General features: G+C 41.3%; 2 protein-coding genes across 8 annotated transcripts in view; one reads left to right on the top strand and one right to left on the bottom strand.

Annotated features, from left to right (window-relative positions):
- The window catches only part of NOL8 (nucleolar protein 8), a 29,337-nt gene extending 20,982 nt beyond the window's left edge, over window positions 1-8,355 (bottom strand). For 2 of the 5 annotated variants that reach the window (XM_055271924.2, XM_055271929.2), the window contains exons 1-6: window positions 8,080-8,164; window positions 6,774-6,959; window positions 6,205-6,267; window positions 4,438-4,516; window positions 1,985-2,120; window positions 1,384-1,452 (exon numbers count right to left, since the gene is read on the bottom strand). In XM_055271924.2, coding sequence (XP_055127899.1) covers window positions 1,384-1,452; window positions 1,985-2,120; window positions 4,438-4,516; window positions 6,205-6,267; window positions 6,774-6,912 — 486 coding nt within the window. In that variant the 5' untranslated portion in view covers window positions 6,913-6,959; window positions 8,080-8,164. Of the gene's footprint in view, window positions 1-1,048; window positions 1,349-1,383; window positions 1,453-1,984; window positions 2,121-4,437; window positions 4,517-6,204; window positions 6,268-6,773; window positions 6,960-7,677 lie in introns of those variants that run through there. The other 3 variants (XM_055271928.2, XM_055271926.2, XM_063636233.1) reach the window with 3 other exon arrangements.
- Window positions 8,356-8,384: 29 nt separating this feature from the next.
- Window positions 8,385-17,479, top strand: part of CENPP (centromere protein P) — a 289,893-nt gene continuing 280,798 nt past the window's right edge. Inside the window, exons 1-2 of one of the 3 annotated variants that reach the window (XM_063636262.1) lie at window positions 8,385-8,878; window positions 15,573-15,754. In XM_063636262.1, coding sequence (XP_063492332.1) covers window positions 8,772-8,878; window positions 15,573-15,754 — 289 coding nt within the window. In that variant the 5' untranslated portion in view covers window positions 8,385-8,771. The remainder of the gene's footprint in view (window positions 8,879-15,572; window positions 15,755-17,479) is intronic. The other 2 variants (XM_063636263.1, XM_055271954.2) reach the window with 2 other exon arrangements.

Below are 17,479 nucleotides of genomic sequence, written 5' to 3'. Positions count from 1 at the left end.
TGGCCTCCCAAAGTGCTGGGATTACAGGTGTGAGCCACTGCACCCCACCTTAAGCGATTACTCTTGAAAGTCCCTTTTTTCAATAACTACTTATATGTGCCAGTTATATGTGAGGTATGCCAAAAAGTGTCTATTGTCTCTACTGTCCTTCAATATCTTCCTCTTTGCCATCAGCGGCTGCCATTGGTGGAAAGCTGGAAAGTAGAAAATAAGAAATCAGTACTTTCCTAACTTTGAGCCACTTGTAGGGAGGGCAGAGGTCACAGCTATGTCCGGTGCAACTAGGGCCTGGATTCAGGTAGTAGTGGTTTCAGTAGCACAGTAGCTGTGAGCTCAGAGGACACACGTTTTTGCTTCTCTAGTCCCAGTGGGGTAGTGGTTTACTGCAGTTGTCAATCAGTGGGGAATCTGACCTTTGGCTTTTGCTCCTCCAGCACTTGTTTAACTAACTGCATATATTATATTCCCTCTGTTTCAAATACCTGCTACTGTTTCCCTTACTGACTGACACCAGGGTTACAAGCTAAAGAATACATCAAGACGGTCGGGCGCAGTGGCTCATGCCTGTAATCCTAGCACTTTGGGAGGCCAAGGTGGGCAGATCACAAGGTCAGGGGATCAAGACCATCCTGGCCAACATGGTGAAACCCTGTCTCTAGTAAAAATACAAAAAAATTAGCCAGGCGTTGTGGCACACACCTGTAGTCCCAGCTACTTGGGAGGCTGAGGCAGGGGAATTGCTTGAACGCGGGAGGCAGAGGCTGCAGTGAGCCGAGATCGTGCCACTGCACTCTAGCCTGGGGACAGAGCGACTCTGTCTCAAAAAGAGAAAAAAAAAAATACATCAAGACACACTGCTCAGAATTCCATGATACCAGGTCTTCAAGGTCTTAGACAATGTGACCTCACTGAACAGGCATTAGAATTTGCTCACACTCTGCTCCAAACTATTTCTCAACCCACCATCCTCCTGCTTGTCCATATATTTTTATCTACTATTGGTATTCCCAGGACTACTTCCCATCACTTCTATTAATTCAAAACCTACCTCAATTCTAAAGCCTTCTTTAATGATGGTCTCTGGGTTTCTCACTCCTCTTTAGCTCCTTCAGCAATGGCTTTGAATCCATGTATGACAATATGAATAAATTAATAAACCAACCTGCTTCTTTGGCACTCATCATTTGAATTACTTAATTGTATAAAACCTCAATCCATTTTCTCATGCTCTAATTGTTTCATACATGTAGGTGAGTACCAAGAAACTGGGAACATGCAAACAAACACGTAAAGATTCACTGATAAGAGACAGTGAAATGCTAAAGGTATTTTACAAGTATCCATCACTGTGGTAAATAATTACTTTGAGAGGCCAAAGGATATTTTACGTTTATGTTGATTTTTAAGGTGAAGAACAGGTAAGACTCTTCCAAATTTGCTCACAACCCAATTCTAAAAGAAAAAAAAGAATTTATTTACTATATGTGACACAAATGGAAAAGATTTAATAACAATATTAGGTAAATACAACAAAAAAATCAGTGGGCTATGATTACTGTTGGGTTTAGTTTTCTGACAATGAAGTAAGAGTTACCAAAGAGAAAAATTGTGAGAGGGAAGAAAAAAAAGGAAGATTTGGAGGAGCTATCAATCCCAAGTAAACCATGTAGGGTGGTTTACAAAAAACACTGGCTGCTAATTTGAACAGGCAAATTTGGGACCTGCTTATATTCCTGGCTACCTATGTCCCTTGAAAGTCCACCTCTGCTTGAGTTTTGATTTCTTTCTCTGTAAAATGATGGAGAACTATGCTTACCTAAGAGTTGTAAATGCACCTTGAAAATTATAAAGACCTATCTATGTTAATTGCCTCCAAGAAAGGGGAAAAGAGGAACTGGTTTTAGACATGACACCCACAATCATGTGATCTCAGGCATCAGTTCCCAAGACCATGTAATTGGCTCAGGCTACAGAGGAGACTCACCTTATGCCCTGGCACTTCTGTCCCTGGCACTGCTTTCATATGGAAATCCACTCCTCCTGTCTTTTCTAACAAGTTGGTGTTACCTGTTGTTGATTCTTCTTTCTCAGCTTTTGCTGCTTCTCTCTCTTGGGCCAATCTGAATCAAAAAGAAAATACAAATAAAAGAGTCAAAATAATCAGCCACGTAAAATGATTATTTCACTTTAGGTGTGCCTAAATGAGCACTATAAAGTAAACAGCTTTGTAGTATTAAAAACCAAAATAAAACAAAACTGCTTTGTTAGTAGCATAATAGCTTACCTACTTATCTGAACATACAATATGTTTTTATTATAGAATACTGGAAGACAGAACCGTTAAGAAAACAAAACATATTCCTTATCCCTCATCTTGTTGTTAATATTTTGCCTACTTAACTTCATCTTTGTTCTATATGTAAATATACATATTTTATAATGTAATCCAAATATCATAAGCACAGTTGGGTACACTTATTTATCAACTTATACATTCTTTGAAAATATCACTATGATTGCTGTACAACATGCCTTTCCATCAATCTACTGTAGTTTATTGACCAGTCCCTTACCACCAGCAACTGAGCTATAGGGTTGGACAGCAGTGACAAGCTGTGCTGTCAGGGCTGTCCCACCAGAGCATGAGGGTTCTTTTCCTAGCCCACCCACTACACTAGTCAGTCTCCTGAATCCCTGACATGCACGCTTGCACCTGTGCTCTGCTCCAGTGGTTGTCCCAGTTCCCCTTTAAGGAAGACCAAGATCATGGATTGCAAGTTTTCTCAATTTTCCCCTTTCAATTTATATACGTTTGGCATTTTATGTTATCTTCTCTCCATTCACTCTTCCCCATGACGAAGGTATCTTTCGGAGCCCAATTTGTTAGGTCTTGATTATCTATATCCTCCTAATGAAGAGAATGCCACCTCTTCTGATTCAAATCACCACCACCTTCTTCAGGCCTGGACAACTGCACAGAAGCAGTCCTCACTGGCCTCTTTGCCTCTAGTCTGTCTCCTTTATGTCCCAGAAAAACCATCAGACCCATGCTTCTCAGGCATATCCACGCAGATACTCCAAGCAGCAGTACTGTGTGATCAACCTGCTCAGCATGGGGCTCCAGTGCCTGCACACAGTAGGCTGGCAACTGCTGCTGGAATGAAAGGTATATAACCACCCTGTTCACAGTCTGAGGCTTCAGCTGAAGAACAAAATCAAATTCTCACCTTTTTCATAAGGGCAGTCCCCCAAAACATGCCTCAAAGTAGGTTGCTTGCCACTTGTTTTAGAATATATCTGTTCTTACATTTCATTGGTCTGGAACAAGCTTATCAACTCTCCTGGTCATTCTATCTGTATATTCTTTTTTTTTTTTTTTTGCGGCAAGAGTTTCACTCCTGTTGCCCAGGCTGGAGTGCAATGGCACAATGTAGGCTCACTGCACCCTCTGCCTCCCAGGTTCAAGTGATTCTCCTGCCTCGACCTCCCAAGTAGCTGGGATTACAGGCGCCCACGACCACACCCAGCTAATTTTTGTATTTTTAGTAGAGACAGGGTTTCACCACTTTAGCCAGGCTGGTCTTGAACTCCTGACCTCAGGTGATCCACCCGCCTCGGCCTCCCAAAGTGCTGGGATTACAGGCGTGAGCCACCGTGCCCGGCCTCTATCTGTATATTCTTAAATTGTTTCCTAGTCCGAAAACTCCCCAACTAACAATACCTTTTCTTCCTGAAAATACCTTTAGGATTTTAAAAGCTCTAATGGTTTTCATAATACATTGTCTTGCTCTTAAATCACTTGCATAATCACTCTTATGCCTGTCATACAGTGATCTCCTATTTCCTTTATATTTTTTTATGACACTAGCATTAACAGTCAAAATCAACATATGCAATTTAGTAGTCTACTAAAATTTAAATGCAGACAATGCTAAGATTCAGCAACTCCATTTTCTGATATAAACTGAGAGAAACACCTGCATATACATAGGATACATGCTCCAGGATCATCTATGACCATGAAAAAGTAGAAACAGTCATCAGTGGGAAGGGACCACTACACTGTGGTATAACCATTTTCTGAAATAGTACTAACAACTGTTATAAAGGGAGAAGATCTACATTGCCACAAAAGGGTGTGTTAACAAAGAGAAAATAAGTACATATATGCTTTTATAGCTCATTAACAAAGAGAAAATAAGTACATATATACTTTTATAGCTTATTATATACGTATGTAAATGCACGAAATTATCCTTTTTGTTCGTCTGGGGTGAAGGGGATTCAGAGTTGAAAGGGATTTTAGCTCTACTTATAATGTTTGAATTTGTTAAGAATATAATACTATATTACTTGATAATTTGAAATAAGTAAATGTATAAAACCACTTACAATATTAAAAAAATAGGGCTTAAATCCATGTGGAGCAAAACTTACCTGTGCAAAAAGCTTTCTTTTGCTAGTTGAATTTGTAATGTTCCACCTTTCCATTTTGTTTTATTTAAAACAGACATACCTATAAAGTAAAGAATTATTACTCAAGTACATGGCAATGCAAAAATATATTTCAGCTTGTGCTTCTTCTAATTATTTAGTATCAAGAAAAGTAGGCTTGTTTATCACAAAGAGACCCAGGGGAAGTGGAAGAAAAGAAATGAGACCTGGAGAGAGGGAGCCTAGGCTCTTGTTTCATCTTGACAACTTACCAAAAGAGTCTTTACACTCCCTATCTCGCAGTGTTACTAGATTGGAATGAGGCAAAATTTGTAAAAAGTAAAGCAAAACTTACTTGCAATTTGTTTATAAACAAATGTCAGGAACCTCTGAATAACTGATATTTAATGTATATTTTATTGTTATTTCCTATAACTATAAAACATTTATTTCCTGTAACTATAAAACAATCATCCTTTCAGGTGAATCAGACGACACTCTGGAATCCTATAGCACCTTAATTTTATTTATCACCTCATACTAATTATCACTGTAGAACTTGTAGATGAGTGACTGAACTGTTTGAATTACTATGCCCTAGTAATTGATTTCTCTGAGCATCTGCCATCAGCTTCCTTAATAATACCATTAACAGAATTTTGTAGGTGGTAGATACTATACTAAGTACAAATGTATCTTTTCTTTTTGAGACAGAGTGTCCCTCTGTTGCCCAGGCTGGAGTGCAGTGGCACTATCTTGGCTCACTGCAACCTCTGCCTCCCCGGTGATTCTCCTGCCTCAGCCTCCCAAGTAGCTGGGATTACAGGTGCCTGCCACCACACCCAGCTAACTTTTGTATTTTTAGTAAAGATGGGGTTTTACCGTGTTGGCCAGGCTGGTCTCAAACACCTGACCTCAAGTGATCCACCTGCCTTAGCCTCCCAAAGTATTGCAAATGTATCATTTAATTTAATTCTCACAGAAATATTATGAGGCAAGCAATATCTTTTGTCATTCATCACATAAGCAAACTTGGGCTGAGAAGTTTAAGTAACTTGCCACAGGTCACAAAGCCTAGTTGATGTATTCTTAACCACAACTTCACATTTGTCACATATATTCCTCAATGTAAAATAGAATAAAGCAATCTTTTTGCAAATGAAATTACAAAAGACTGATTGCCCTCTTCCTCTATTAGCATGTTCCCTTTACTTATTTTCCCTGTCTTTTTTCACTTTTTGGCCTCCAAATAACTAGAATATGTTACTGTGTCAGTGGCAGTATGGATTATCTCCCATTCTTCATTAAAGGCCACTGTTTGCCCTTGACTTTACTAAACTTATCAAGAAGAGATTTCACAATTTCAAGGATATGGTCTTACGAGGGTGTATTGTAAAGCCCCCTCAAGAGTGTTTAGTGACAAGGATTAGCTGCCAAAGAAATAATCAGACTGAGGGGGAATGTGGCATGATATTCAGGGGGATGTATGTAACAGGCAGTTTCTATGAAAGTTTGGTCCCTTGTCCAAAATATTTGAGAATAGCAGTTTTAAGTAAACCCACCAGCAAAGTGCTACCATGTCCGCTGATGCCAAATGGAATGGACCTAAACCTGCTGAGTTATATGATACTGGAATTCTCTTGATCACTGCTGTCCCTCTGGATAACGTAAAAAAATGGCTGTGGAGGTTTAGATTTAGAACCAAAGTTATTCCAAGTTACAGAGTGATACAAACTGGCAAATAGTATAGAAAATATAGGATGATCTTACATTTTTTCAGGTCCGCTTCTGCTACACTGATGTTGATATATGCAAAAACTTTCTGTGGGTTTCCTAAAAAAAAAAAAAAATTTTATTTAAATTCTTATCCAGAGAGCAATGTAAAAATGGTTGTTTCCAAATTAAAAAAAAAATTAGTTCTTGAAAACTTATTATTTCAAAGATAAACCTTATTTTTTTTATTGGCTATAAAAATAAGCATAATTATAAAAATATTCCAAAAAAAAGGAAGAAAATGTCCAGTACTCAGTTAAGGAAACATTTTGATTGTATGCTAGTGATAGTCTACTTAATGGGACACTTAATCCATGTTAGAAAATTCTAGTTCTCAAAACTGGAAGTTAATATGTTTCTGAAATCAGAAGTTTTAGAATTTAGAATTTTTTCTTATTTCAGAAACAAATTCCGGTCAAGTTCTACATCACACATTATACCTCCAAAACATCACTTAAAACTTTTGGTGTTCAGAGCTAACATTTATCTTGGGGCTGTTTTATTTTCTAGCACTTAACCTGAGTTATGTCTGCCTACAACTACCCAGTGAAGGACCATAAATTTACCTTGGTCATCTTTCCGTGTGATGATCTCCACATCCGAAACTTCTCCAAATCTGCTGAACTGATTTTGTAGGTCTGCCTCAGAAATGTTCTGGCTAAGGCCACCCACATAAAGGCGCTTCGTTTCTCTTTTCACTTTCATGAAGGCTGGGCATATACTTGGTGTGTTTTAGTGGGAAAAGTAATTTTCTGTATACAGAGAAGAGTTCTTTCCCTTAGTTCTTCGAAAATCTAACAAAACAACTACTTCCTCTGAACCTTCTGTATCAAATCCGTCTCCTGGATCTGTATTTCACTTCCTATTGTATTACTTCCAAATTTTAGTCTTGGAGGTTTTGCCCAAGCCCTACATCCACATTTTTCATGAATGCACTTTGGAACAGCAATCCCATACCCATATAGACACAGGTACAGACAGAGTTTTTTTCCTCCAAATGGCCATAATATTACACTCTATCCCTCTTAATTTTATGTATTCACGTTTTTAGATGTTTTTCCTTGATTCATTCATACATTCATTTACTCATTTACTGTCTTTAACAAAGTCTGACAGAAACAGGATGTGGCAGGTAACGCACTAAAAGATAAAAAGAGCTAGCCTACCTCTTCCTAATTGTCTCCGCCCCCAACCTACCCACCCCAGCCTTCTTCCTCCTAGAAGACCCAAACAAGTGAAGAGAGGCTAGGAGCTCCTGGAGCTCCTTATAGTCACAAAAGAATAAAACAAATGGCACAATATTATGTCACAATAAAAATGCTGCAAAGTGGGGTTCAGACACAAAGATCAAGGGATATAGCGAATACAGACTTGTGTTTTTGCTATGTGCCTGCATTGTACAAAGTAGTTTGCAGGTTTCTCATTTTTCGGGGGAGCAGAAGAGGTTAAGTCACTTTCCCAATGCCATACCGAAAATTAGTGAATCCAGGATTACAATGCAGGTCTACCTTCAGAACTTGGAATTCTTAACACTACACTATGAAGATTCCTGGATCACAGCGGACTCAGGAAAACTTTTCCAGAGGTACTAAGGCCCATCATAATATCTCTCATTTCGTTTAGTACCCGGCAGGCGCTCAGCTCTCGCCCTGCCCTTCCCCAAGAGCTGACAGACTCTTTCCAAACGAGACTCCCAACCAGCGTCCACCACATGGCGTGTATTCTGGGTAGAACTTCGGCCTATCTCTTCCTGATAGTCTCCGCCCCCAGCCTACCCACTGCAGCCTTCTTTCTCTGAGAAGACCCAGAGAAGTGAAGAGAGAAGCTAGGAAACGGCCCTGTGACTTCTCATGCCCAAAACCCACTCCTCACCACGTCGTTCACCTAAAGCCAGCGCCGCTGCAGCTCCTAACTTCTGGTCACATGTCCCAACGGAGCATCCTCTCTTCCTTCCTACTCGATTTCCAATCTAGCCTCCTAAGGTTCCGTTACCACAATTCAGTTCCCAAGAGCTTTTAATTTCCTTTCCCGTCCTCCTAGCTTCCCTGATGCCCCCATCACCTCCCCCTCAACGACCGCAAAAGAGCCCAAACCAAAATCCCCTAGTTTCTATTGAACACTATCGCTGTGTGTACCAACTCCTGGACTAGGTCGACGTAAGAGAGGAAGTAGAGGAATAAAATAAAGAGGCGCTCCCCTCCACGTGATCCCAGCCCTGCCTCTTTAGTGACGCACGAGGCCGGGCGGCTCCAAGGCTGCCGGCTGGGGTGAGCAGCGGAGCGCTTGGGCTTGGAGTAGCAAAGAACGCGCTCTCCCGAGAAAGTATAGCCACGGCTTAGACAGCCAGGGAAACGTGTGCGGGGACGCGGAGGACCCAGGCTCTCGTGCAAGCGCGGAGTTGGACGTGCAGGGCTGCTGGGGTCACGCGGGGCTCTCACGCCTCCCCTCCGCGTGAGTTCCAGGATGGTCCGCGCCGGGATCGCGCGCGAGGCTTGAAGCGCCGGTGAAGCGCGCGGGTCGGAGTGACAGCTGCGCTACCGCCTGGCTCCGGTCCGCAACGCGCCATGGACGCAGAGCTGGCAGAGGTGCGCGCCTTGCAAGCTGAGATCGCGGCCCTGCGGCGAGCGTGTGAAGACCCACCGGCGCCCTGGGAAGAGAAGTCCCGAGTCCAGTACGTGACCCCCCAAATCCCCCAGGGCCCGCTGGCCAGGGTTCCCGGGCCAGGCGGGTGAATCTCCACAGACATCCTCGGTCTCCTACTCCCAGCCCTAGAATGTGGGCATGAACTGGCATTGATTCTGTCATGACGATGGCCTAGAGTTGGGAGCAGCGCGTACGGCGCCCTGCTGTAAACGCATTGCAGGGTATTTACTCGTTTAATTGCAGTCGTCTGTGTGCATGACTGACAAGGAGGAAGTCTTGACTATATCCCTAGCTAGATAATTCCGCCTCCAGTATGCAGGGGTGTCTCTAGTTGGGATTTAATAGCTGTTTGGTTTCATGGCATTTGTTTTGATGGGTCAGCTAACCATCTCAAGTGATAATGACTTTGTGTTTACGATGACATAAAAATTCCTTTGAAAAATAACTTCGGTAATAAAGTAAGTTGATATAAAGAAAAGTAGTTAATACAGACTGCAGGAGAATTTGACATTCCTCTGAGGTAGGTGCTACTGTTAGCCCTGTTTTATAGTTGAAGAAACTGAGGCTCAGAGAAGTTAGGTAGCTTGTCCAAGATTCCAGAGAAAGGAATTGTCAGAGATGGATTGGGACACAAAAATTTTACTCCAAAGTCTGGGCACTTTTGGTTTATTGAAGGAGAGGGAGAGAAAAGCTCTGCAACCGTAATTATGTATCATCATCTCAAACATAGAAGTCTCTCGAAAACATAAACTATCTTCAATTTTTGAGTCAAGACTAATTTGACATAGGTGCAGAAAGAATGAGATTTTTCCTGAGCTAACTGAAGAATTGGTAGAAAATGGGAAGGAGGAGATCTACAGAAAATGTCTGCGTGCGGTCGTGAAAGTAGAGGAAGCTGTGACTGGTAAAAGAGAGAGGAAAAAGGTGTGCTCCTCCACTAATGAGAGTAAATGTATTAAAGACCCTTGCTATTTTAGGTGTGCTCCACAGATGGGACGCTTTAGCATTACCTGGCGGTTTGTTAGAGCGACGTCCTGACATACTGAATCAGAATCTGCATTTAAAAAAGATACCCTGCCCTAACAGGATTTGTGCGCACACTTGAAAGTTTAAGAACCGGGGAAAAATAGTTTCTTCACTGGCCACAAGATTTCATTAGTCCCCATAGTAGTGTCAACTGAAAAATCATGAGATCTGCAAATTTAGAGAGACTATTTCTTAAAAAGGGTTAACAGCCTGCAAACTGGCCATCCTGACAGGCTGGGAAGCATAGTCTCAGGCAAAGCAGAAAGGCCCACACTTTGGAGGAGGAGGGGTTGGGGCAGGGATTTATGCTGGATGAGTGGGCTAGGTATACATACTCAACAAGTTATAGGAGGGGCTATGAATATTCACGAAGGGAGATGTGCTCACGTGTACTGAATAAAAATGCGTATTACATGCATTCCTTGTTCATTTTGGGAAGCTGACTTAACATTTAGATGCATTACAATTAGGCCCTGTACGTCAAAAGTTGAAGGAGGGGAGCAAAGGTACTTAAGTACCAGGCTTTGTAAACCTGTTAGAACAAGTCCATGGTTGTTGATCTTATCAAAAGAAAATTTTTGAAATCATTCTTTTGTCCTATCAAAGCCTGTGGAACGGGGGAATCAGTTAGCATCTGGTGGTGGATGAACTGCAATTATTTCAATATTGCTTATCTGGAGGCCAGTGCTTGTTTAGCCACTAGTGAAAAAAATATTGTGGCAGTTAGAACATAGTTCATTCTTTTAAATATAGGGGGTATGTGACTTAACCCTTGCCTGGCATGGCCTTAGGTCTTGTTTATAATTTGGTATCTTATTGCCACAGAGTCTGTTCTGCAACTCTTACGATCTCTATTTTAACATTAATGCTGGTCAGTTGTTGTGTCTACATCCCAAATAGGAAGGGATATAACAAGGTGTGTCTGACCTCCCATCCTGTCATGGTTAAGAACTGAGTTTTTAAGGTTTCTTTGGGGTCCCCTTGACCAAGAGGGAGTCGGTTCAGGTGATTGTGGGGGTGGGGTAGGATTTTATTTTCAGTTCTTAGTAGATTATTTATATAATCTGGGACTTCTCAGTGGTTAAATTGGAAAGCCAGAAGAGTCCAGATTGTGGGAGACATTAAATGTCAGTCCAGGGTGTTTGGATTTAACCGTGAGGTTTCTTTTCACCATAGAGGAGGAGGAGGATTGGGACCTATGTATCAAGCTATTTTTTTTTAAGTGATTATAAGTGGTTGGATGGATTGGAGGTAGGAAAATTGGAGCTAAACTATTCAGCTATATCCATATGTCCACACTGTGGAGCCAAATTGCCTGCTTTCAAATCCTGTCTCTGCTATTGGCTGAATGATCTTGGTTAAGTGAGCTCTCCCTTTCTGTGCTTCAGTTTCCTCCATGGTAAAATTATACCCAAGTTTTTGGGTTGCTGTGAGGACTAATTGAGTTAATATATGTAGTTCATTTAGAAGAGTACTTGCCTTATAATAGTAACTAACACTCATTAGTAGACCATTGACCTTTAAACTCATGTACAGATTCATTTTAAAGGAAAAAAAATTCTTGCAAGCTCGTAATTCTGACAAAAAATTTTTATGTTATGAAGACAGACTTACAAATAATAAAACCACAAAGTGAATAAATTCAAACAAATCCAAAATAGCTCAAACTAACATCATTAGTTGAAATACACAAATATTTTGCTCAAACTAAATAGCTGCTATGAATAAGAATATGCAGATTTTCTTTCTGTGGCAAAATATACGTAAGATTTACTATTTTAACCATTTTTAAGTGTTCAGCTCAATGGCATTAAACACATGCACATTGTTGTACAGCCATCACCACTGTCCATCTTCAGAACTTTTTCATCCCCCCAAAACTGAAACACCATACCTATTAAACGCGAACTCCCTACTAGCCACTCTGACAACTGCACGTTCTTTTTTGAGTTCTGCATATCCAGCCTTTAATGATGACTTGGTTCTCTTACCACTTTGCTCTATTGGAAATACCTTGAAATTTTCACTCATAGCTTGCTGTGACATTTGGTGTTCACTTGTCAGAAGCTCATTTATATTTATGGCTTTTTTTTTTTTTTTTTTTGAGACAGAGTTTCGCTCTTGTTGCCCAGGCTGGAGTGTGGTGGCGCAACCTCAGCTCACTGCAACCTCCGCCCCCTGGGTTCAAGCGAGTCTCCTGCCTCAGCCTCCCGAGTAACTGGGATTACAGGCACCCGCCACCATGCCCAGCTAATTTTTTGTATTTTTAGTAGAGACGGGGTGTCGCCATGTTGGGCAGGCTGGTCCCAAACTCCTGACCTCAGGTGATCTGCCCACCTCGGCATCCCAAAGTTCTGGGATTACATGAGCCACCGTGCCCGGCCGCTCATCATTTATATATGAAGATTGTCTCTGTTCTTTTTTCTTTTTCTTTTTTGTCTTGTTTTTTGAGACAGGGTCTCACTCTGTTGCCCAGGCTGAAGTGCAGTGGCATGATTATGACTCACTGCAACCTTCACCCACCTCCCATGCTCAAGCAATCGTCCTGCCTCAGTGACCCTCCACCAGCCAAGTAGTTGGGGCTGAAGGCACTATGCCCAGATAATTTTTTTTTGTTTTTTGTTTTTTGTTTTTTTTTTGAGACGGAGTCTCGCTCTGTCGCCCAGGCTGGAGTGCAGTGGCGCGATCTCGGCTCACTGCAAGCTTCGCCTCCTGGGTTCACGCCATTCTCCTGCCTCAGCCTCTCTGAGTAGCTGGGACTACAGGCGCCCGCCACCACGCCCGGCTAATTTTTTGTATTTTTAGTAGAGATGGGGTTTCACCGTGGTCTCGATCTCCTGACCTCGTGATCCGCCCGCCTTGGCCTCCCAAAGTGCTGGGATTACAAGCGTGAGCCACCGCGCCCGGCCCGATTTTTTTGTTTTTTTGTGTGTGTATTTTTTGGTAGACATGGGGTTTTGCCATGTTGTCCAGACTGGTCTTGAACTCCTGGGCTGCCTTAGCCTCCCAAAGTGCTGGGATTACAGGAGTGAGTTGCTGCGCCCAGTCTGTTCTTTTTTCCTTTACTTCTATATTTAATGTAATTTGTAGGGGTATCAGTCTATGATGGCAAATGCAAAAGAGGCTGTGGTAGTTTCATGATACAGAATATACTTACATTAACATTTTAAATTAGCATTAAAACAAAATTTGAAACAAATTTTACAGAATTTATTAAGTCTTGTATTCTCAGTGTGAAGAATATAGAGTTAGATTATTCTGTGTAGAGATGGTATAAGGTCATAAGAGCATTGGTTAATGTAGTAGAATTAGAAATACAAAAGGAAGAATAGTTATGTGAGGGAGCAGAAAGGATGGCAGTAAGTTCAGATGTCAGGCAAGTGAAGGAGCCAAGGATAACTTACAATGTATAGAGCCTGACATACTAAGGGAAATATTTTATTATTAACATATGTAGGGTAATTTAGAGGAAAAGCAGATTCTAAGAGAAACCATTTGGTGAGCTATCAACCTAGATCTACCTTGCAGGAAGAAGAGATATATGGTTAGAGGTATGTTTTTAGAGTTACTGGCATAGAGGAGCTAAGGCTAATCATTTAGTGTTCCTGCAGAATGAAAGAATACATATTTAGGATAGCAGAAGTAAGAGTGTTAGGGTTTTCCTCTAATGTTGGAGACAAGAAGCCGACCCAAGATAGCAAATGAGAATTGGGATAATTATGCCCAAGAATCCAAGGAAGGGATGTTTTAAGCTGACAGGAAAAGTCAACAGTGTAGAATGTAGTAGAGTGTTTAAAGGAAATAATGGATGACAAAAAATAAAAATAAAATAACATCTAATGCAATTATTAGCTAAAATTTCTTTTTTAAAAAAGTTTAAGTTTTTTCTTTTTTCTTTTCTTTGTTGTTGTTGTTGTTGTTGTTGTTGAGACAGTCTTACTTTGTTGCCCAGGCTGGAATACAGTGGCATGATCTTGGCTCACTGCAACCTCTGCCTCCCATACTCAAGCAATTCTCCTGCCTCAGCCTCCTGGGTAGCCAGGATTACAGGCGACCGCCACCACGCCAGGCTAATTTTGTGTATTTTTAGTAGAGAAGGGGTTTCACCATGTTGGCCAGGCTGGTCTCGAACTCCTGACCTGAAGTGATCCACCTGCCTTGGCCTCCCAAAGTGCTGGGATTACAGGCGTGAGCCACTGCACCAGGCCAACTGAAATTTCATTCTTTTTCTCAAGGAAAATATATTTATATGTTCTCAATGAAGAATGTCTGGCCATAGTGATGTTTAAAGAGATTTGCTATTTCTTTTTCTGATAAATCTCTTACTATAAAACGTTCTGTGGTGTTTGCTTTTAGAAATTAAAGTTAGCTAATTGATTTTATTTTTTAATTTCTTTTTTTTTTTTTTTTTTTTGAGACGGAGTCTCGCTCTGTCGCCCAGGCTGGAGTACAGTGGCGCAATCTCTGCTCACTGCAAGCTGCGCCTCCCAGGTTCACACCATTCTCCTGCCTCAGCTTTCTGAGTAGCTGGGACTACAGGTGCCTGCCACTACGCCTGGCTAATTTTTTGTATATTTAGTAGACATGGGGTTTCACCGTGTTAGCCAGGATGGTCTTGATCTCCTGACCTCGTGATCCACCTGCCTCGGCCTCCCAAAGTGCTGGGATTACAGTCGTGAGCCACTGCGCCCGGCCTATTTTTTAATTTCAAGACATCTTTTAAAATAATTTGAGAGGTGGCCGGGCGCGGTGGCTCACGCTTGTAATCCCAGCACTTTGGGAGGCCGAGGTGGGCGGATCACGAGGTCAGGAGATCCAGACCATGGTGAAACCCCGTCTCTACTAAAAATACAAAAAAATTAGCCGGGCGTGGTGGCGGGCGCCTGTAGTCCCAGCTACTCGGAGAGGCTGAGGCAGGAGAATGGCGTGAACCCGGGAGGCGGAGCTTGCAGTGAGCCGAGATTGCGCCACTGCACTCCAGCCTGGGCGACAGAGCGAGACTCCGTCTCAAAAAAAAAAAAAATAATAATAATAATAATAATTTGAGAGTTATATCAGACATTTAGGCTGGAATTTCATGGGTCGGAACTCACATTGTAATTTTGCAAAGTACTCCTGTTACAATTTATTTGAAAGGCGTTTCTAATATGTGGAAATTTGGAAGTATAATTTGGTTACACATGTTTTTTGTTGAAATTAAAGATTGTGGGCTGGGCATGGTGGATCATGCCTGTAATCCAACACGCTGAGAGACTGAGGCGGGAGGATTGCTTGAAGTCAGGAGTTTAAGACCAGCCTGGGTAATAAAGCCAGACCTTGTCTCTGTGAAAAGGAAAAAGAAATTAGCTAGGCACAGTGGCATACCTGTGGTCCCAGCTACTCGGGAGGATCCCTTGAGCCTGGGAGTTCAAGGCTGCAGTGCACTATGATTACACCACTGCACTCCAGCCTGGGTGACAGTGTGAGACCCTCATCTCTTTAAAAGAAGAAGAAAAAAAAAAAGATGCGGTGTTAGTAACCACACTGGTTTTGAGAAAATTCTTTTTAATTTTTTAATTTTTTTTATTTTAATGGGGGAAGGTGACTTAATAGGAAGAGAGTAAGAGGGACAAAATGGGAATGCTTTGAGGAAAATGGGGGTATTAGATGAAACGTGTTAGTAATTGGAGTGATTATTTTTGATATTTGCCTTTTAGAAAATCTTTTCAAGCCATACACCAATTCAATTTGGAAGGATGGAAGTCTTCAAAAGATCTGAAAAATCAGCTTGGACATTTAGAATCAGAACTTTCATTTCTAAGTACGCTTACTGGCATCAATATAAGAAATCACTCGAAGCAGACAGAAGACCTAACAAGCACTGAGATGACAGAAAAGAGTAAGCATTTTTTTTTAATCTAGACATAGTACTGAAGCTTACCTTATTATGCATAAGAAATTGGTTGTCATAATATTGAATTAAAATTCTACAAGGTAAGTATTTGAAAGTATGGTTGTGGTAAATTTGTTTACTCACATATCTTTTGAACATCACGGTGTTCAAAAAGCTGCCTGGGCCAGGCCCCATGACCATGCCTATAATCCCAGCTTTTGGGAGGCCAAGGCATGCAGATCACCTGAGGTCAGGAGTTTGAGACAAGCCTGGCCAACATGGTGAAACTGTCTCTACTAAAAATACAAAAATTAGTTGGATGTGTTGGTGGGCACTTGTAATCTTAGCTACTTGGGAGGCTGAGCCAGGGGAATCATTTGAACTCGGGAGGTGGAAGTTGCAGTGAGCTGAGATTGCGCCATTGCACTCCACCCCGGGGGACGGAGCAAGACTCCATTTAAAAAAAAAAAAAAAGCTGCCTGAGGTAAATATTAAAGAACAGACACAGTTTCTTTTCTTTCGTTTTTTTTTTTACCTTCTCCTTCCTGATGGACAAGAACAGACACAGTTTCTATCATTAAGTACCTTAATAGTCAAGTAAATAGTAATAAATGAATAATGATTATAAGAACAACAGCACAATTAATTTATACATCTTAGGAGTTATTCAGCACTGACATGAAAGCTGCCAAGATAAATGTTTAGCAGCTGGACCTTTTGCTGGAAGGAAGGTTTTGGTCCCAATGACTAGATCTTATTGCCAAAGATCTGTGATGCACTAAGAGATAAAGGGAAGCTACTGCAGCTGTGCAGCTGGATGTCAAGAACTTTGGTTGGTCAAGAATAACATTCCCAAAAGCAGAAATCATTTTTAGTGTGCTTCCTGACTTTTCCACTGAAAATTACCCTCATGACAGCGGAGAGGGTCTTGGGCAGCCACTGCAGGGAGACTCAATTACATATAGAAACAGAGTGATGGAATTTGGAGACTTAAATTGCTTGAAAGGAAGAGATGGAATGCAGAGAGAATAGAGAATGAGGATAGGCCAGGTATAAGACTTTTACTAGCTTAAAAGTTGCAGCATGAAGATTAGGCGTAGAGTCTTGACAAAGCTAATGTGGTCTGGGAGATTTCAGACAGGGACATCACAAGAGTTGAAATGCTTTTTTTCTGTGAGTAATATGTGCTCATTTTAGCAAACTTGGAAAAACATAGAAATTATGAAGAAGAAATATCATTTTAAAGCAGAAATCTAAGTAGTTGTAGGAATTTCTTGAAATTAATTGTAAGTAATTTAGCAAGAGTAATGGTACTGGAAGAGAAATATCTTGTTTTTTATTTTTTTGTTCTTTTTCCTTTGTTTTTTGTTTGTTTGTTTTGTTTTTTTTGAGATGGAGTTTTGCACTGTCACCCAGGCTGGAGTGCAGTGGCGTAATCAAAGAGCTTTTTGAAGTCATTATCGTTTTCCATAGCTATTAGTTGGGCAGACACAGTTTCTGTGGTGTGTTAATGAATGTAGCTGAAGCTAGGTAATCAAATGATCTTGATTTCCTTCAAAATAATCATGTGTGAAGAATGTAGACTTTATTGCAGCTATGCTTTTATTTCTCCAAACATTTTCAGAACTCTTCTTTTGGGGCCAGGCGCGGTGGCTCACACTTGTAATCCCAGCACTTTGGGAGGCCGAGGCGGGCGGATCACGAGGTCAGGAGATCGAGACCACAGTGAAA

Source organism: Symphalangus syndactylus, chromosome 3, assembly GCF_028878055.3.
Source record: "Symphalangus syndactylus isolate Jambi chromosome 3, NHGRI_mSymSyn1-v2.1_pri, whole genome shotgun sequence".
Lineage (NCBI taxonomy): Eukaryota > Metazoa > Chordata > Mammalia > Primates > Hylobatidae > Symphalangus > Symphalangus syndactylus.
Note: the sequence above shows the minus strand (reverse complement) of the source record. Positions and strands in the feature narration are given on the sequence as shown.